The following is a 21522-nucleotide window of genomic DNA, read 5'->3' as shown; positions in this document are numbered from 1 at the left end:
TGATTTAAGGGCATAAGAATTAAAAGTTAGAAAAGCGCAGATTTTTTGCCTTATTTCCTATATTTTCACAAACTTGTCATATCGAATAAATTGTACCAGTAGCATGAAGTACAATGTCACTGGAAAAAAAAAAAACAGTTACTAACCCTGGAACACTTCTGGAACAAAGTGACACTGGTCAATTATAAAATTTGGCCTGGTCATGAAGGTGAAAACAGGCTTTAGGGGTTTAAGGTGCATTCATATTAAACAGTCACAAATGGGTGCCGAATGGCTACATGCAAGACGATCAGAGTAGTTTAATTATCTGTTTAGGTCAGGATGAGCGCACTTTCCTGCTCACAGAAGGATTGATAAGATGCTTCTGTGTGCTACAAATGATTATTTCTAAGGAAGCTCAAAGATCACTGCACTCAAATGAACATTTTGTTTGATGGGAGATTGGTAGCCTGTGTAGATTAACCAATTTATTGGAAACGAGCAATCCCTGGACCACCTTCCATTGTTTCCACACTCCTTTTCTGAAAGTCAATCAGTGTAAATGCCAACACAGAACATGTGCATGACAGGTGTCTGGTATGAAGCTCGCCAGTCATGTCGGATAGCTTTATACGAGGACCCTGCTCTCCAGCTGCCACTTTCCCGGAGCTGTAGTCTTGCTACAGCTGGATGGCAGATCAGCCTAATATTTCATAAGTGTCAATGGTGAAAGTCGTGCCTTCCCATGTATGTCCGGTATTGTTCAATGATTGTTGGTAAGAACTGATCTTCTGATAAAACAAGTGAAGAAACAAGAACACCCGGAAACAGTTTAGTCAACTCTATTGTGAGAAGATTAACAGCTTACCTTAAAATATTTAAAAAAAAAAAAAAAAAAACCTGCAAGTGCTCTCCTATAAAAAAAAAAAAAAAAGTTACAGAACTAACTGAAGCATTCAAATATCATCAAGAAAAGAAAGTGTACGGATTTACAAAATGTGTATTTGCATGAAAACTCCATGCCAACCTTTTACATTAAAGTAGGGGTAATAAACAGGATATATTACAAATGTAGCAATAACTTATTCTCAAACCATGCACAACATGCAATAAAAAATACACTAAGATACACAAGCGTTTACACTTTCCAAACAGGAGTATAATGGGGCAGGAGAACCGAAAAGATATTCTGAAAATCTCTAAAACTTGAGGCATTTGTAGTAGTTCTCAATTCTGTCTCTTCCAATGTTAAGACGTTCACAAAGGAGAAGAACCAATGCTGGTAAGTGTGAGCACTTAGGAATCGTTCCAGCTTTGCTCTACAATTGCCGATACCCTCTTTTCATATTCTCGTTTGTTTTCCTGATAAAGTTGTGCTGCTTGACTGTTTGCAGGGCTGTTTGGGTTTGGTTCATCAAGTAAAGACTGAAGGAAAAAAAAAATAAAATAAGGTTTTATATATCGAAAGTAGTAGAAACAACAATTATCACACTGTGCTGTATTAATCGCCTCCTTTGCCCAAATGACTTTGTTACATTTTGGTTAATAGGGGAATAAACATGTACCTATTATGTTGCTCTCACATTTTAGGACAGATTCGCTTCAAAGCATCTGTTATGTGAACCTTAAGGCTACGTCCACACGATCCGGAGCAGACTGTCGCCCTGAGCCTGCGGACGAGCCGCCTCCGGCTTCCGCTCATTATGCAAATGAGCCGCTGCTGGGTTTTTTTTTTCTCTCACAAGCAGGCTTTCCCCATAGAGATTAGGTCTATGGGGAAAGCCCACATGCGGACCCACAGGAGAAATAGACATGCTGCGGTTTGGAAAGACGCACAACATGTCAGTTTCTGCGGGTGTGCCGCAGATGCATAGTGGACATGGGATTTGTATAAATCCCATCCACTATGCCGTAACATCTGGCCGCTGTGGATTGCATGCAGTGCGCTTGCGCTGCATCCAATATGCAGTGAACACTGATCGTCTGCACATACCCTTGTTAATACAGGTCATACCTCTGGAGCTTCATGGATCTTACAACTACATTATGTGTGCACCTTCATAACTCCACAAAGGAAGCCATCTCATCCAGCTCTGCATCACAACTGTGTGCAGAAAGGAGAGGTACAGTGGCACAATGCTCTATGGTAACATTTCCAACCTATGGTGCCATCCCACAGTGTAGGCATGCTGCTAATATCTGTCTTCTGCCGAAAAAAAAAAAAAAAAATCTGACTACTAGGGTATATACTTTGTGCCCAATTAATGAAAGTGTTCTCACCAGTTCTGGCATTCAACACCATCAAATGTTGTGAAGTATTTGCACAGCAAGGAGATGCACAAAGAATTGTAACTGAATTTTCACACCCGTTTTGGCCAGCTCTGCCAAAGTGGGCACACAGCTGAGGTGGGGCATAGTAAAGCCCGCTACATAAATTAATCCAAATCCAAACTTGCAGTGTAACTTACGCCAAAAATGTTAGCACACCAGCATTCGCAGAATTTATTAGGTGGCGTGCGGTTATTAATATAGGTGCATCTTACTCCTGCATGCCCATCATGGAGACTGGTGTACGAAACAATAGTCTTGATAATTGAGATTGGCTTTGTGTGGCTTTACCATGAAGGTCATTGTGGGGGTCCTGTGTGTGCAACATAATTAAGGAACCTAGGCCCCCACTAGTGGAACCCTGCAGGGTCTCACCTGAATGGATGTTAATATGGAAGAGACATCATAAGTTGGGCTCCAGCGGTTCTGAAGGATGTCTAAACATATGCTGCCATCAGCATAAACTGCAAGAGAGAATAAAGCAAATGCTGTACTTTTCAATGTAGATTGAGAAATGCACATACCTGACACCATTCATTAAAACCACAGAATCACAATTATTTGGCTTGTTTGAAGGCTACTTAAGAGAAACTACATTTTTTTTAAAACATTTTTTTGTCCTGCATGAAAAGTCAACTTATTAGGTAACAAAAAGCTGCATGTAGGTGCCTTCCAAATCCCTGCTTCACTCCCAGCCCTCAGCTGCATGGAGATCAGAATGCACTGTGGCGTACTGATGCTGGCAGTGAAGGGGTCAGCATCTGTGTCCTCTGAAAATGGGGCTTGTGGAAGCAAATCCAATGCATCCATTACAGTATCCAGGGTGCGGGGAGGCTCTGCTTATTGGCATTAGTTATCCTACTGGAGACCAGTAGATATAGCGGTGGGTTAGACCAGCCACATAATGTGACAGGAGCTGCTGCAGGAGACTGCTGGTAAGCACAGCTTCAGAGGAGGGGACAGAGGGGAGCCTTTCACTGCCAGCATCTGTACTCCAAATGAGTACGGTCTGATATTAACGCAGCTGATGGCTGGAAAAATGGGTTTGAAACCCACTCGTGCATTTTTTTTGCAAATCCCCTATTAAAAAGATTTCCAGAGTTTCAGATCTTATTTTTTTTTTTTTTTTTTTTATAATTAGTCCGTCATGAAAAATTTAGTTAACTCTTTAAATGTTCAATACAACATACAAATAACCTTTTTGGTTACTGCACATACCAGGTAGATTTTACCCTGTGCTTTGCAAATTATGTAAGAACATTTCTGAGCAAACAATGCCTGTAGATACGAAAATTCTCATCCCCCTTGGCTGCTACAGTATCATACACCAAATCAGCCTGATGTGCATTTACTACTAGAGCCATAAGGAACATCAGTAATCCCAGCTTGTGATTGTCCTGTTGTAGAACTACAACTCCCAGCATGTCCAAGGATCCCAATAAGTAGAAGATCACAAGATGGCAACTTCTGCTCTATAGAATAGGGCAGTAATCTACCATTAGGAAAGAATAACATTTTACTTCATCCACTTACCATTAGGATGAAACATTTTTGAGGCAAATCTAACAGTTGGAGGTTTATTTGGATATTCTTCGGAAAATTCTATCAAGAGTTTAAATGTACCTTAAGAAACAGAAAAATAAGCCATTCAGTAAATTGTAGTCTCCAATAAGCGTCCAATACAAATAAGTATAGATCACAACACCAGTGGTATTACTGGAGACAGGAGGAACTGGGGGCGGCAACAGAATCAGTGTTCACAAAATCCCATATATTGTTTATTTGCTTTTTTTTCCCCTATTTCTTGCCATTACATATTTCTTTAAACCCAATTACATTTCTGCATTAGCATTAAACGCTACATTGCTACACAACTGGATTTGGATGCAGGATCTCTTGCATACCCATTGTATTGCCATGGCGTGACCTGCCTCCAGATCAATGTAATGGCAAGTGAGCTGTATAAAAGATTTTTTTTCTGAAGTTCTTTGTCAGACTTCGCTTATTTTAGTGCATGTAATTTTAATTAGGAGATGGAATAAAAGGCCAGTTACATGTCTCAATGTGCAGCGTTAAGTATGTTTACCGGTCAGCTGTCGTTTAATATCCCGTTTACACAGGCATAACGGAGCGATCTGTAATAATTCACTCAGTGTACGTAGGCTCCCATTGTTCTCGGCAGCACATGCCCTGTTTACACAGAATGATGTGCTGCTGAGAAGGATGATTTTTATGCAAAACCAAAAGATAGGCAGCAGCTTCTCTCACAGATGCCGCAAACTAACACAGAGGTTTTCTGTCCCCCGACAGTAGGGTCTCCCCCACACACATTAGTCGGCTGGTTCTGCTTGCATCTACAATTCTTATGGGCATCTTTATGTTTGGGACATCGCCGGCCTCAGATTGTCAGCAGACATAGCCAAAAGGTAGCTACATCTGTTAGTAGCCTGCAGGTAAATATCTTTATATATGGCTAGCTTTAACCCATTCACGACTGAGCAATTTTCCTCCCCTTCTTCCAAGGTTCCCAGATTCCAAGATGTGTTGTGAAACGTCTTAACAGTAAATGCTGAGAAAACGGCACCAAATCCCACAGATTGTGATGCAGAGATATGGATTTTTTTTGCATACTTCCTTGACCTCCCCTGGCAGTTGTGCCATGGTCCCCTGCTGGTCTCTGTATCCTGGCCATAAGCCATGCCATGTTGCATCAGCTATCAAAAATAAGAAGCATTATGACCATACTAATCATAACATTTATGCAGGCAGAGAATACAAAAAAAAAAAAAATGTGATGTTCCAACTTACACAGACACTGTCAGACTTTATAAAGACTTCCGTGTAAGCAATGCGGTTTTGTATCTCTTGCCTGAATAAGGCAGATTATGCAGACTTCTGGCTTTCCATTTGACTGTCCTATGACAGGTGGACTGATCGCTGAAGGAATTTTGTATTTCTGTTAGGACTGTCTTTATTTTACGACTTCGGTGCTGCTCCTACTTATTTCTATTTGGAGCGCACTATATCAATACATTTTTTTCTCATTAAAGTACACTTTGCACCCAATCTTGATTGAAAAAAACAAATGTAGAAATTTTTGCAAATTAAAAAAGAAAAACTGAAATATCACATTTTCATAAGTATTCAGACCCTTTGCTCAGACACTCATATTTAAGTCACATGCTGTCCATTTCCTTGTGATCCTCCTTGAGATGGTTCTACTCCTTCATTGGAGTCCAGTTGTGTTTAATTAAACTGATAGGACTTGATTTGGAAAGGCGCACACCTGTCTATATAAGACCTCACAGCTCACAGTGCATGCTAGACCAAATGGGAATCATGAGCTCAAAGGAACGGCCCAAGGAGCTCAGAGACAGAATTGTGGCAAGGCACAGATCTGGCCAAGGTTACAAAAGAATTTCTGCATTACTCAAGGTTCCTAAGAGCACAGTGGCCTCCATAATCCTTAAATGGAAGAAGTTTGGGACCACCAGAAGTCTTCCTAGACCTGGCCGTCCAGCCAAACTGAGCAATCGTGGGAGAAGAGCTTGGTGAGAGAGGTAAAGAAGAACCCCAAGATCACTGTGGCTGAGCTCAAGAGATGCAGTAGGGAGATGGGATAAAGTTCCACAAAGTCAACTATCACTGCAGCGCTTCACCAGTCGGGCCTTTATGGCAGAGTGACCCAACGGAAACCTCTCCTCAGTGCAAGACATATGAAAGCCCGCATAGAGTTTGCTCAAAAACACATGAAGGACTCCCAGACTATGAGAAATAAGATTCTCTGGTCTGATGAGACGAAGATAGAATTATCACCAAAAAGTTCTAAGTGGTATGTGTGGAGAAAAACAGGCACTGCTCATCACCTGTCCAATACAATCCCAACAGTGAAACATGGTGGTGGCAGCATCATGCTATGGGGGTGCTTTTCAGCTGCAGGGACAGGACAACTGGTTGCAATTGAAGGTAACATGAATGCGGCCAAGTACAGAGATATCCTGGATGAAAACCTATTTTTATGCAGCGTCAAAACCGCAGCGGACAGATGTTACAGCATAGTGGATGGGATTTTTTGGACTCCCATGCCCACTATACGTTTTTGTGCACCTGCGGATCACCTGCGGAAACGGACATTGGGTGCGTTTTTCAGATCTGCAGCATGTCTATTTCTATTGCGAAAACACATGCGGATTTCCCCATAGACTTGCATTAGATGAAGAAAATCCGCATGCAGCCAAACCGCAAGTAACCTAATTTGCATATTAGGTACAGAAATGGTGCAGAAATTCTGCAGCGTCAAATCCGCAGCAAATCCGCATCGTGTGCACATACCCTTACAATCTGGTGCAGCTGCAGTTTTCCTAAGTGAAGCCGATTCAAAAAAATACCAGCAATCGTTCTCCAGAAGTGGCTTCACCGGTGGTGTTGCCATCGTTCTTACAACAGTGACCCACCAGAAGAGCAGAAGCCGCATGGAGTATGAGCAAGCCACTTCTTTTAATGACCTCAGGGATTCCCTATTCTTTTGACGTTGCTGTGCATTATGTATGTGGGGCACTTTTTCAAGCAGATTCCGGGTGGAATCCATTTGAAAAAGTAGTGTGCACACAGCCATATGGACGTTAAAATCCAACATGCCCAATTCTTTTTTTCTCCAGCTGAGACTTGGGGACCACCATATAATTTGATAGCTGTCATGCATAAATCATCATGTTCAGCCAGCATTTACCAAATATCTGTAGGCACCATATTTAAAATGGGTTTTGCAGAAATCATTCGCATCCTGCAGAAACAAACCCATCCAATAATGGGCCAGATTTCTTGCAGGCATTTTTCTGCCATGTGAATAAGGTCCAAAATGTTAAGGTACCTAATAATTGACCAGCATTACAGACAATTCCTGAGACAAAGAACTGTGGTCCCAGTTGTATTTATCACGTTTTTTTTTAGCAGGACATTTCATGACATGCACGCCAGGAATACAAGTCTCAGGGTTATGCAAGAATTGAACTTACCATCCTCAAATGGTGTTCCTTCTGGCCTAAAGAAAAAAGCAAAATATGACAGCAGCTCAGTCACATCCAAACTATTTTCGCTTTAAGTACAAACAAAATACTATAATAAAATAAACGTATAAAAATACAGTGGTTATAATATCTAAGATCAGTAAAAGTTCAGGGTTGCAATCACTTAGCAGATATTGTAGCAGTTAAGACTTGTAGGTCTATAGCTTCTATGCAGATCTATACCATTGGTTACATGGTTTTAGGAAACAGTCCCTGTAGTCTAAACCAGAGGTCCCCAACCGCCGGTCCGCGGACCAGGACCGGGCCGTTGGGGTTTTTCAGGCGGTCCGCGGCACCGCTGACAGCTAGCTCCGCGGCCCTGCGCCTGGTCAGAGCTCGCTCTGTGTGGATTTATAATGTTTTCTGCTATAGCCGTGACAGCTCGCAGCTCCCGGCAGAGAACATTATGCAGGACGGGGTGGGGCGTCGGGCGGGTCTTAGTGACGCAGCCCTCCACAGCACAGCATGGTACCTGTTGTACGTCACGGGTCGGGTCTTAGTGACGCAGCCCTCCACAGCACAGCATGGTACCTGTTGTACGTCACGGGGCGGGTCTTAGTGACGCGGCCCTCCTGCACAGCATGGTGTGTTCCTGACGGGGTGGGGCGGCAGGCTCTCCTCACTGACACGCCCCCGGCAGAACATGTTATGTGGGGCGTGCTGGGGCAGCAGACTGGCTTCAGTGACGCGGCTCCCGGTACCGGTGTTCATTGTGTAGCGCTGCTAAGCAGCAGCGCTGTATACACTGACGCTCAATGTACAATGCTGCTACTTAGCAGCGCTGTACACCGAAGTCCCGCCAGCATCCTCCCCATACAGCTCCACCCCTCCATAACCCCACCCCCATATGACCAAAGCCCCGCCCCCACCCCCACCGGGCCATGGAAAACTGGTCTTGCTTAAAGCCGGTCCCTGGTGCAAAAAAGGTTGGGGACCTCTGGTCTAAACAAACCATGACATTTTTTGTCTGATATTTCTTGCCAATATCGCATGTATTGGTAGCAGAATATAACTTATGAGTTACTGTGCATACACTCCTACCCATTGAAATTTCAACAAGAAGGAAAAGTCATGGCAGTATGGAAATCACACAATCACGTTACGGATATGTAATTATCATATGTGCACTTACACACTTTGGCATGCAATTAATGAGAATATTATGGTTGTCTGCAGAATGTTCTGCAATGGTGAATGCATGCAAATCGTCATGATCCGCTGCTGGCAGCTCCCTGTGCAATTGCCTATCAATGACATGCCAGATGTGCTGGAAGGGAGGCAAGTCTGGAGACATTGCAGGCCATGGTAGCACAATTAGGCCATGCAGGCTGTTCACAGAAGCACGAGCAACATGCACATTTGCAGGTCCATAAATATCGATCCTGTGATTTCTATAATTTGACAACGTTTCCTTCCTGGTGTTGTAAAGTGTACATTTAAATAGATCCTCAATACACATCCACACCATTCAGAAGTTTTGATTGCAAGTACAGTATTGTATAATACAGTTAGGTAATAAAGCCATATTTCTAAACTTACCCAAATATAACTGCATTCCAGACCATAATATTGTTCTCAGACGGTGCACCACTGACTCCAACAGGGGGATCTTCCTGTAACCTAAGATTTGGATAGCAAATACTGAGACTATAATATCTGGATGCACATACAAGCTATTAAATAAATACAGGATTCATATCAACAGTAATCCTGCCAGAGAGTTATACAGGTTATAGGGGAATGTAACCAAAATCCCTAACTTAATAGCTAGACAGAAACTGATCCATGTGTACATTACAGAGGAGGAAACCCTAATACAGTTTGCAATGGAGAATAGAAAATCAGGCGCAGTAGGGGACAACTTGGGCCCCTAAACTTCTGCAGGGGCCGTCCATGTGAAGAGCTAAGTTCTACTGAATGAGCTAGACACAAACAATGATCATTTTAGTAACCACTTATGCCAACAGGATCTCAAATCTTTATCTCAAAAGGGCCTTATATCTCAGAATCAAAAGAACATGCCATCATCTTATAAGGGAGATCAGCCTCTGGGACCCCCCATAATAGTGGGAATACACAGCGCCAAATCCCCTTCAAGTTTCTATCTTCATACTGAAGCTTAAATAGGACCACATGCTCCTGAAGGTCAATAGGTTGGACCAGTGGCATGGTTATGTAGATGGTCTAAAGGGAGTCCTCCACCAAGCTGCTAGCAGTGGCAGCGTTACCTCTGCAGCATTGTAGAAGCATAGAGGCTGGTCGTATACAGCCAGCTTCAGAGAGGTATGAGCAGGCTCGAGTGCACAGATCCTGCTAGTGACGCATGCCCCTTACCTAGGTAACCGACCACTCACACTGCAGAGTGGCTGGTAATCTAGGCAACGAGCATTACACTAGACAATTAAAAATCCCTCCATTCAGATTTTAGTAAGAAGTAAATTGCAAAGTTGTGTTTTTGTTTTTAACAAGCACTTTGCAATTTTTACAACATAAAAACTCCTTTACATAAGAACTCCTTTAGGATGTATCTAATATGTCCCTGCAGGATGGCAACTCTGTAACCAAGGACATAGTGAGATACCTACTGGCTACTGATAGCCATTTCTCAGCGAGATTCGCAGATACAACAGATCATCAGCTTAAGGCCTCATTCTGACATCCGTTTTTCATGTACCCATTATAATATGGTTACTCTTCATAGGTGAGTATTTTGCGGATCCTTTGCGCACACAAAAAAGAATCAGAGACATGTTCAGACATCACAAAGAATCAGTGTACAATCCATGTGCTGCCTGTGATTAACATTGTAATGGATAGTTGAAGTTGTCACAGGACTGTCTACACAAAGCGCATAACCTCTAGGTATTTTGATTACAGAAACCCTGCACCAACGTTTTATTTTTTTCCACAGACTACAGAGAGGTCAATCGTGACAGATCAGCCTGGTGAGCCAAGCTTCAAAGAGTGGGCTGATGGTTATTATAACCAGGCTGGATATTTCCCATTTACTATATGGAGGCGGGGAGGGGTAGGACTGGAGACGATCTGAGTCTGTGGAAATCAGACTGCACTCAGATCTCATCCGAGTGCTGTCCAATGTTTTCCACACACTCAGACTTGAATGGGTGTTTTCTAATTTCGGAGTGAAATCGCACCATACTAAAATTTCTACTAAAAAAAAAATAAAAAATCGTTCATTAGAACTGCCCCAGTCCTATCCGATAAAACATGATAACACTCGTTCCATGAATATGCTTGTGTGACCATGGCCTAAAAAGGTATACAAAATTGTATAAGACCGGGCTAAATTGTATGTTTGGACTCTGCACACAACCAAGTAACTTCTTAGTAAACTCTGTTGGAATCTATTCAAAATCGACACTGTCCAATGAAAAGGCTGGAAAAACACTTCACAGAAAAAAAAATTATAATGTCTCTTCAGCTATGTGTACATTAAGTTTTTCAAGGAGTTTTTGGAGCAGGAACTGAGTAGAAACTCTCCAAATCCTCCACCAAAACATTAAGTTTCTGCTCAACTCCTGCTCTGAAAACTCAGTAAAAAGACTTGGTGTGCACATAGCCTCCCACAAGTCTTCAATACCTCTTCAGGAACAAGAAAAACTGCTATAGAATAGAAACAACAAAAAAAATATCCGTTTCTCAAAGTGTTTTCTGCTTGATGAACTGGTAATCGCCTCAAAAAGGTCATTGTGAACTAAGCCTTGGGCTATGGGTATTTATAGTTAGTTGCAGATTTTCTGCACCTATCAAAAATTACTAGGCAAATTAGGTTACTTTGTTTTGTATTTTTCATTGTGCTATTTTTACATGTGTTTTTTTCTCTTTTTTGGATATGTCATGAAAACCTGCACACTGCACTCCGCATATTAACAAGATTAATTGATATGTCCCATCCATTTTGCCGAAACAGTAAGGCGCTGTGGGTTTTTTTGCCTAGCAGTAATACGCAGCATGGAAAACGGAGCAAAAACTCATTGTGGGAACATAACCTCAAGGTACATTGCAGATAGAGGGCTGCGATTCACTGCACATGTCACCCATTGCATTACAATGACATCCCCTTATCTGCACTGTGTGAATGAGAAGCTCATCCACAACGCTGGCACTCTTATATGGATAGGGAAAATCTGCTGCAAATACACCATGTGGGAACATACCTAAAGTTGTCTCTTGGGCATGCTGCTACAGATGCAACGCAAAGCTCATAACAGGTTTAGCACAAAAGCACAGCACTAACATCCTGCAAAACTACATATTAAAGAATCACTAAACATAACTTGTCTTCACTGGACAACCACCTTAAATATCAACACCTATCCAGTTTATGGGTGGGTGTTCGACCATTGGAACCCACACAGATCGGCAGAATGGAGACATTTTAATCCCAGTTACAAAATGACATGACAGATCTGACGCCCAACCATGGGCCTATTTATTCTATATGGGGTTGCCAGTAAAAGCAGAGCTCAGCAGCCACATAGGGAACGACTGGAGCGGTGGGTGAGCATGTACAATGTCGCTCTATTCTAATGAGGAAAAAAAAGTTTGCCGATCACTGTGGGTCCAGATGGCCTGATACTCACCGAACATCAAGATATCACCTATCCTGTGAATAGGAGATACATTCTTTTTCTCCAGAGAACCATTTTGAACTATGGAGGGGGAAAAAAAAAAAAAAAAAACTAAAATCCTTGTTTTGTCTAATTGCACAATTCGAGAAGCGGTGAATACTTCCCAGAAGCAGCCATGTTTCCTTCCTCTCTAATGCGCGTACCTTTTGTCTACACAGTAAGTATACACAGCGATCTCCTACCAATAGTGGTAACAGTACCAGAAGCAGTACACATACTGGCACCAGAGGGCTGTGCCTGACAGGCAGAAGCAAACCTCAATCACTGACAGCTCATACAATAAGCCTTTGTCCCAATACTACATTTTATACACACATACATATATCTCAATATTACAAGATCAGCCACCCATCTTCAATAATAGATGTGCCAGAATTGTGACTCACGGTAAGCATTTAGGAACTCTACGTGCCTCATCTGATAAGTGGGTGTGGCTTAGCGGGAAATGGGCGTGACCTATCAAAAAGGAATTGGGGGTGATCATAAGTTATACATTCTGCACTAAAACTGTGGTGCAAAATATTGGCATAATAAATCAGTAGTGCTACAAAAAGTGTGTGTAACCCTAGTCTTACCATCATGTCGCTCAGTTTTCAACCACATCATGCAGACATGACAAGCCAGCCAAAGTATACCACACCTAGAACATGCTGCATTAGGTGATAAATACAGAAGTGGTGACGTGTTTCTATTATACTTTTCCTCTGATGCTTCCACTCCTGGTTTTGGCTTACACATACTGATGGAAAATACTGAACATGGCCTCATAGAAAGAAAAGCAGAACTAAAACAAATGAAAAGCAACCAGTATGAGAACCCCCACAGGTTCCACGGCTCCCACATTGCAGTAACATATCAGGATTAGAAGTCATTCTGACATCTTTTTCCTTGTACGTGAAGAGAACATACTGCTTCTCATCAGTGTGCTGCATCACATATTCATCCATTTTTGTTCAATCTGTTGGTTTTTACAATAAGTGTGCCACCTGTTTTTCTCGTATATTTAAGGAAAAAAAAAAAAGTTTCCAAGGTTCTGCTACCAATGAAAGGGATATATATTGTCAACATGTGTCTTCATCAGCACACAGCTCTCCAGTCTCTTCACTTCCTTCTTGCTGGAGGAGGGGTTGAGGGGCAGGAACTCCTCCTAAGGGGACCGTTCTGGCCAGTATCTGCACCAGTAATGCCACAGTCTGACTCCACTTCACTGCTTGTGTGGAGCATGTACACAAATTACTCAGATGGTTTTTTGTTTTGTTTTTTTACACAATGCAGTAAGCTATGCCTAATTTATTAAGAGGTGCATGGTTTTAAAGGGAACCTGACATGCTGTCCAATCCACGAGCAGCATGTATCGGAGGCTGGCTGTATTATCGCAGCCAGGTATGCTTAGCTCTGTAACACTGCGGCATTTCAGAAAAATACATACTCGGCCGCTGCTGCTCTGGATTGGCGTTATCTGCCTATGGCTTTTAAAGTACGCTTTGCAGTGTTTTTCAGAGTCAAGGATACCTGGCAGAGATCGGGTTCTCTAACAAATGCTGTACATGTCACTTTCTGGTGGAAATTAAGATAAGTTTCTCGGGCCACAGGCAGAACATCTGCAAGAAATGCATCTGATGCCTTCTTTGGCACCAGCTTACTGAACTTTAGTTACTTTTTGGGAAAAAATAAATAATAATAATAATAATACGCACCAATCAGCCCTAGCTGCATACACTCCATATACACTCTGTGTGAAAAGGTTGTCCAGCCACAAAACATCAGCCCCTTGAAAAATAATCTAATTACATGACTGTCAAGTGTAAAATAGTAAGCGGCACCAATCCATTGCTGATGACCACTCACCCTTAATGGAATCTGTCACCCTGAGAGATATCAGACCTCTACTATGGCCATACAGGTTATAGGAAAGTAAATCATACATACCTGTATGGCCCATAGTAGAGGTTTGATTGCAGAGAAAAGTGTTTTTATCCACTCTGATTTCCACAGACTTGGCATCCCCCGGATGCTAAGAAATCCCCACCTATCTGTTTATTATTCCCCTAAATCCCCGCCTATATGCTTAGTTACCATATCCTCCCCCCTCCCCTGCACGTCACAGGGCCCTGTGATGTGACTGTGCTCCCTGACTTCCGGGCATGCGCAAAGCGCCGCTCACATAGAGCGCGCTTTGCTTCATTCCGGCCCAGTCCGCCTGCGCGCTGCAGGTTTCTATTGCGCAGGGCCGGGGAGTCACTGTCATTTCCCGGCGCCTGCGCAATAGAAACCTGCAGCGCAGTGCACAGGCAGACGTGGCTGGGATGAAGCAAAGCGCCGCTCTGTGAGCGGCACTTTGCGCATGCCTGGAAGTCAGGGAGCAGTCACATCACAGGGCCCTGTGACGTGCAGGGGGGGAATATGATAATTAAGCATATAGGCGGGGATTTAGGGGAATAATAAACAGATAGACGGGGATTGCTTGGCATCCGGGGGATGCCAAGTCTGGAAAACAGAGTGGATAAAAAAAAACACTTTTCTCTGCAATCAGACCTGTACTATGGGCCATACAGGTATGTATAGATTTACTTTTATATATCCTGTATGCCCATAGTAGACTGATATTTCCCAGGGGTGACAGATTCCCTTTAAATGAACTTATGGTGCTTCAGAGCAAAAAAGACAAAATTGTTGACAGAGAGAGAGAGAAAGAACAGCAGAACTCACCATTGCCCATTATAGAGCACAACATGTTGGCGGTGTGCGGGGGAATCAAAGGACGACGGCCATTTCTCGTCTGCTCTGACGCTTCCACAGGTCCAAGTGAGGACTAACGTGAAACTGCTTCCTTTTAGGGCAGTGCAGCAGTATACTTCAATAAAATCCCAATGTTAATAAATAAAATTATCAAACTGTTTGACAAAAAGACGGACAGATCTAATCTGTCATGTAGAGTTAATGGGCCTTGGGCTCCTGCTTTTTTGATCCATTTGGCTTCTCTTAATAGTAATTTATTATAGTCACCTCTTGAGGAGGATATTTGACCTGTTCTATACCTGCAAAGCGTAATACCTTAGGATCTGCTCCATGGTACTCTTGAATATGTTGAATTAGTTTAGGGGAACCTAGATTAGTAGCAATAGATTGGAAATATTCACGAAAGTGTACAAATAGAGGACGAACAGTTTTTCCAATGTAGTAAAAATGACATGGATAGAAAAGAACGTATACTACATACTTGGTTCTGCATGAGATAAAGTCAGTTACTTTGTGAATAATAGGGCCTATTTTTATTGGATTACTACTGTTTTACTGACAAAAAGAGCAGTGACCACATTTGTAATTACCTTCAGGTTTATGTATTTCCAACCAATTATTTGTAACCACTGGCATTCTATGCCTAATTAGTATATCACCTAGACTATGGCATATTCTGTATGAGAAAAGGTGACAGAAGATGTCATAGTCTAGGTGACATACTACATTGGAAAAACTATTCGTCCTCTATTTGTAAACTTTCGTGAACATTTCCAATCTATTACTACTAATCTAGGTTCCTCTAAACTAATTCAACAGTCCCATGGAGCAGATCCTAAGGTATTACGCTTTGCAGGTATAGAACAGGTTAAATATCCTCCTCAAGGAGGCGACCATAATAAATTACTATTAAGAGAGGAGCCCAAGGCCCATTAGGTCTACATGACAGATTAGATCTGTCCGTCTTTTTGTCAAACAGTTTGATAATTTATTAACATTGGGATTTTATTGAAGTATACTGCTGCACCGCCCTAAAAGGAAGCAGTTTCACGTCGTTCCTCACCTGGACCCGTGGAAGCGTCACAGCAGACGAGAAATGGCGGTCGTCCCTTGATTCTCCCGCACGCCACCAGCATGTCTTGCTCACTGCAATAAAGAACTCTATAATTGGCAATGGTGAGTGCTGCTTTTCATTTTCTCTCATATGAACAATTACATGACTGCATTTGTCTTTTAAAGTTCATTATAGGCAACTCCACTGTGTGGTACATGTTTATAGAATATAAAGATACTCACTTTAAGAAACTTATTTCATCACACATTGAAAATGTTCAGACTAGTCGGAAGGTGGGCAACTCCACGCTGACCAGTCCCGACCATCTGCCAATAGCACGCCTACTGAGGTGTGACCGATCCCTGAGCCGTCCATACATTCTCCTCCTGGAACTTTTAATCCCACCGCTTTGGACATGTGCAGCGGACCTTTCGCTGTGTGTCAGAGGCTTGTTGTCCACGGCTTATACCCAAAGTCACAGTATTCACACACAGCCATGGGATTCAGTTCTAGGAGGAGAATGTGAAGAGGGTTCAGGGATGTCAGTCACACCACAGTAAGGATGCAGAGCAGCGAGGAGTGCACACTTTCCAGCTAGTCTAGACATTTGAATGTGCTGCAAAATAAGTTTCTTAAAGTGAGTATCACTATATACCAGGGGTGCACAACTTGTGGCCCCCAACAATCTGGTCATAGCCATGCTTGTCTGGTGGATTCTGTCACAGAAGAGGTCGGGTGTAGTGAAGCACAAGGATAAATACCTATCGTTCGCAATGTATCCCCATATAGAACCCCCAAATATTAGCAGAATATGGGTCTCCTGCTCCCATGTAGTACTTCAGAAAGAAGTAGATGACGTGGGAAAGTGGCCATACATGAATGAGGTGCTCCTCAATGTAGTTTTATTGCAAGAGCGACACACATTTTAGCACAAGTTACAATAAGAACAGTAGAAGGCATGCTCTCTGCCTTTCTAGCACCCAAACGGGCGAGAAGGTGACGCCTCATTGTCGTCCAGGAACTGTTAGTTGCAGCTGACATTTATCTCATTTAATTACAATATTCTATAAATGGCCCAGATCATAATACTGCTTTAGGCTTTACTGCGGCCTTTGGAAATAGTTCAATCTGACAATGTGGCCCTTGGCCCAAAAAAGGTTGTGCACCCCCGATATGTACTGTAAACTTATCCCACACAATGGGGTTGTCTGTAATCTATTTTTAAGGACAAACGCAGCCATGTAATTAGGCGTTAATACTGCTGTTAGCTTCCTTTAAAGCAACCCACCCGCAGATACATGATGCCCGAACCACTTGAACACGTATCAGACACTGTATGTTTTCAGATATACATGTATAACTCTGAAATGCGATTAAAAGCTGCCAGGCACCAAGCAGACAGGTGACTAGCTGAGAAGGGGAGTCCCCGGCAGCTTCTCCCCACCTACTGATAATGACTGACAAGTCTCTCCCAATACACAGAGGGACTGACATCACTCAAGGGTAGCAGGAGGGAGAAGCTACCCGTGCGGCTTTCTCCCCAGCATCTTTTAAAGTATGCTTTCTGCTGTGTTTCAGAGCCCAACATACCTGGCTGAAATCATACAACCTGGCAGTTTGGCCAGCACATACTGTATCACCTGTCAGGCTCCCTTTTATGATATCACTTCATCTGCAGGGCCGCTAGCTTCATAGGCAATTACTGTTTTGTTGTGTCTCTAAAGACTACAACTGCACATCCTCTATGGGGCATTATTACATTGCAAATAAGGGGGGCATGATTACTATGTTGGGGCAGAAAGGAGTCTTTATAAATGTGTAAGCCACATTTTTTCTGTATAGGGACACACCGGTGGCCATTATTATTATGTGGGAATACAAAAGGGGCATTAGGGAGGGCATGAATATTATGCACAATCTATGCATGTGGTCTAACACTTACAGTATTACAAGCTATGTAATCCTCCTCGGCTAAGAATACTCCAAAAAGTTTCTAGAGGAGTATTTTTACACTGCTGTAAAATATGTAGTGCAGCCTCTGCCTGCGATGGAAATACAAGTCATTCAGTGTTAAGAGGTTAATGGGATGAGACGCAACTGTATAATTATATACAAGAGGCGAGCAAACATATGAACTAACCTGGTACGGGTCCAGGACAGTGCTCTGTTGCTGACGGACCAGGGCTTCATTCACTTGTGCACTGTCATGACTTAAGTCATGCCGTAACATCATGAAGTCCTAGTAAGTAGAAGATGTGCCCAGGAAAATACATTTCAGAGAAGCGAACTCTGCCCCAGTCCAGCTGCCATGGAAAACTGCACGGGACCAGTGTAGTCTGCTGTACACTTGGCGGACCATGTCACATAGCCCCATCGCTTGTGCACATCAGTATCAGTGAATATCTGAACCTTCACAATGTATATCTGCATGCAGGGAGAAGAAATGTCCAGGGGTCAAGCTCCAGGCACCGAGCGCTGTTCTGAGGGGGATATGCCCGCATGACAAATGCCCTTTGTAACTGGAGCACAGCTCTGTAATTGCACAATATACAGCACATAACTCATATCTTAGTTTTCTAGGAACTGCTGCTCACAGATTTATGTTATGCTGACTCATGAGAGGGGGTCACACCCTCGCCCCATAGTTTAACAGGCTGTTTACATACAAGGTCCTTTTTGGCTCATCTGCATTTTTCCTGCTTTGTTTAGATTACAGTTCACTTAGACTGAGGCTTAACCCCTGTCCCCAATCACAGCTTGTTTAAAAAAAAAAAAAAAATATTCACCCTCCCCAGGCCAAGGCTGAGTCTTCACCACTGCTCCTGATGTCTGTAGCGCTGACATCACATGGTCAGCACTGCAGCCAATCAATAAGCTCAGCGACTCTGCCCAAGTAGAAGGGATAAGCCACTCAGAGCCATCATCAGCGCTGCAGAAGTGGAGACTCAGTGGTGGACCTGGGAAAGTTAAGTAGAGCAGGGTTTGTATTTTTAAAACAAACACGGGTTTTCTCATCCTGGAAACCGCTTTAAGGCTATGTGCCCACGTTGCAGAAATGAAGCAGAAAATTTCCGCAGCATGTGCATAGAACTTGCGGAATCCCCTTGGGGACCATGGGGTGCGGATTACCAAGCGTTTTACAAGCGTTTACGCTGCGGAAATTCCGCATCAAAAACGCTTGTAATCCGCAACGTGGGCACACAGCCTAAATCACAAATCACTGCTCCATATGGAGAAAAGATTTATTAAAAAAAAATCACCTTGTAGTAAGGAAATGATCACAGCAGATCAGTGGATAGATCCTATTTAATTTTATGGGACTGATACAAGAGACTTTGTCAAACTTTGGCTATGGCTACACGAAGTCCCTGAGATCAGAGTGTGAAGTTGTGACATCACACTTATTGATTTCCTATGATGTCACATAGCGACCTGCCACCAATGCATCACAAAAAATTCCAATTGTGTTTGACTTTCACCAGACTCACTTGCCATTGACTTCAGTAGAGGTTGTATGAGACTCGTCTGATCTGGCTGTTTATTTATTTAGTATTTATTTATGTACAGCAAAAGTCAAAGCAGTAAAATAGACTTGTATGAGAATTGCCATAATGTGTCACAGAGCAGTCGCGGCCCAAGAGTGCGTCCACACAGAACTGATACTTTCCACATCATCAAAATCTGAACCAAATTGTGCAGATTTGGTTGGAGTTGATATAAAAGATTTGGAGGATGAAACGCTGCAGTGAATGTCCGCAGTATAAAATGACATGCCGTAAGTCCAAATCCACAGTACAGGTGAGAATTCAGCCACATGTAGAGGAGGATTCCTATAATCATATAGACAATGCTGGTCTGTAATATGCAGAGGATTGTCCCACCCAGAAAAATACACTGCTATCCAACCAGGGGGGACGCTGTACAAATCTCTGGCAGCGAGCATGCTGGGAATTGTAGTTCTGCAGCATCAACTGTGCAGCCTAGACACCGGGCCCAGGCTACACAACTGGCCTAATGGGCACTGTTCCCTTCATAAGTGCATGGTCACACATGGCAGGTTTCTGGCAGTTTTCAGCTGAGGGTTAGTTCTGTGACAGCCCCATGTCTCTGAACCGATCCCATTCATATTGGAGAAATTTAAGTCTGCAGTTGGTAATTCCCCCGAAATAGGGCGGCTGCGACAGCACGTACTCCAACGTCCAGAAACCGAGGGCATTTCTGCAGCGGGCAATACGCCCTGTTACCCGGCTTTGAGAAAACTTTATTGATACAGCCATGTGCAGGTTACATGCGCTTTACTGTAATTCCGAGGCAGAAACGCACTAAAGGCGCATATGTTTTGTCTGTGGATTTTCCTCACCTCATTCACATCTATGTGGAAAATCCACAAGTAAAACAAATACGCCCCACAAAGGATCTGTCACGGTGCAGGCTCCGCACCTCCGCTTACCCCGAGAAAAGAAGGAAAACACAATGGCTTGTGAGGTTCCTAGAAACCCCAGCGACTTGGCTGGAACTGTAAGAAGTGCCCTATTTTACACAGTGCAAAAAAAGCAGCAAATTCTCATAGTGTGAATTGAGCCCAAGACAGCGGCCAAAAAAGACGTACAGGTGTGCGGCAGATGTCACCGGACCTAAAGCTTCACTGAAGGGCCACAAAGGGGAAAGAGTGGCCCCGCTCTCATCTCAGGAAGCCACAGGGGAGACTACAGAAACCCCAGGGGCAACGTGGGGCACAGGACGTCACCAGGGTCTTCACAGATCACTGGGCGGGCGGCTGGAGGGCTAGGTCCTACTCCCCAGGACCAGCATGGCACCTCGAGGCCTGGGCACTACACAGGGAAAGTCCGTGCCCTACTCACCTCTTGAAGTCCCTCATAAGCCTCCTCCTGGCCGGGGTGGACATGGCCTTCGCTGAGGCGGACGGAGGAACAGACGAGGAGAGCGGGTGTCGGGAGCCCAGGCCCGGCCGCCGCCGCTGCTCGCTCTGTAGCCCTGGCACAAACAAGCCTCGATGACGTTTACAGCGCCCCAAAAAGGGCAGCACAGAACGTTCCACGGAGCGCACCACTCGTGCAGTCACAGAGGGGTGCTCAAACTTCTCCCACTCCTTCCCAGGTTGGGAAACGCGCTCATTGCATTGCTGGAAACAGGAACAATCTTTTTCCATAATTCTGTGCGTACTAAATGTGGCGTTCTACGACACCCAGCCGACGAATTGTATGTTACCATTACCCCCCTCCTGGTGGAACACATGGAACATTCCAAGAGTGACAACCGAAAAGTTCCTGGAGAAAGGTTGCGTCAGATCATGTGACCCGTGATGCTCCGTGTGTACATCGCGTGTCACTGTCACTGTAAAATGGGGTCATTACTGTCCCAGGCTGACATTGCGCCATACGTGCGCCTAGCATGTAACACCCACATTCTGCCGTGTGTGAGTCATCTGCATGGGGGTCCTCACCTCACACCTGCTGGAGCCTCACAGAGGAACATGCTGCAGGGCGTCCATGGGAGCTGCCCTCATCGGGGGACCATGTCATTGGTGTAGCCTGTGCGGCCACACAGGGGCCACATCTACCGCCACTATTCATTATAATGAGCTATGGCCAGGGACGTATATAGGAAAAATGGGGCTCCATAGCAGAAGTTCTAATACGGCCCCCCACCCCTAAAAAAATGTAAATAATTGGGGTCACAGAAG

General features: G+C 43.7%; 1 protein-coding gene across 1 annotated transcript; it reads right to left on the bottom strand.

Moving 5' to 3' along the window:
- Positions 1-961: 961 nt before the first annotated feature.
- On the bottom strand, positions 962-20883 carry UBE2B (ubiquitin conjugating enzyme E2 B). Its single transcript, XM_073649595.1, has 6 exons — positions 20681-20883; positions 8913-8993; positions 7323-7348; positions 3841-3930; positions 2683-2771; positions 962-1404 (listed from the first exon to the last, which is right to left on the bottom strand). Exons 1-6 carry the CDS (start codon positions 20722-20724, stop codon positions 1276-1278), a joined length of 459 nt encoding a protein of 152 aa, XP_073505696.1. The 5' UTR covers positions 20725-20883; the 3' UTR covers positions 962-1275.
- Between the last annotated feature and the right edge of the window lie 639 nt (positions 20884-21522).

Source organism: Phyllobates terribilis, unplaced genomic scaffold, assembly GCF_046119375.1.
Source record: "Phyllobates terribilis strain yellow unplaced genomic scaffold, ASM4611937v1 Scaffold_10__3_contigs__length_209671492, whole genome shotgun sequence".
Classification (NCBI taxonomy): Eukaryota; Metazoa; Chordata; class Amphibia; order Anura; family Dendrobatidae; genus Phyllobates; species Phyllobates terribilis.
The sequence above is the reverse complement of the archived record's forward strand: the minus strand, read 5'-3'. Positions and strand labels throughout refer to the sequence as shown.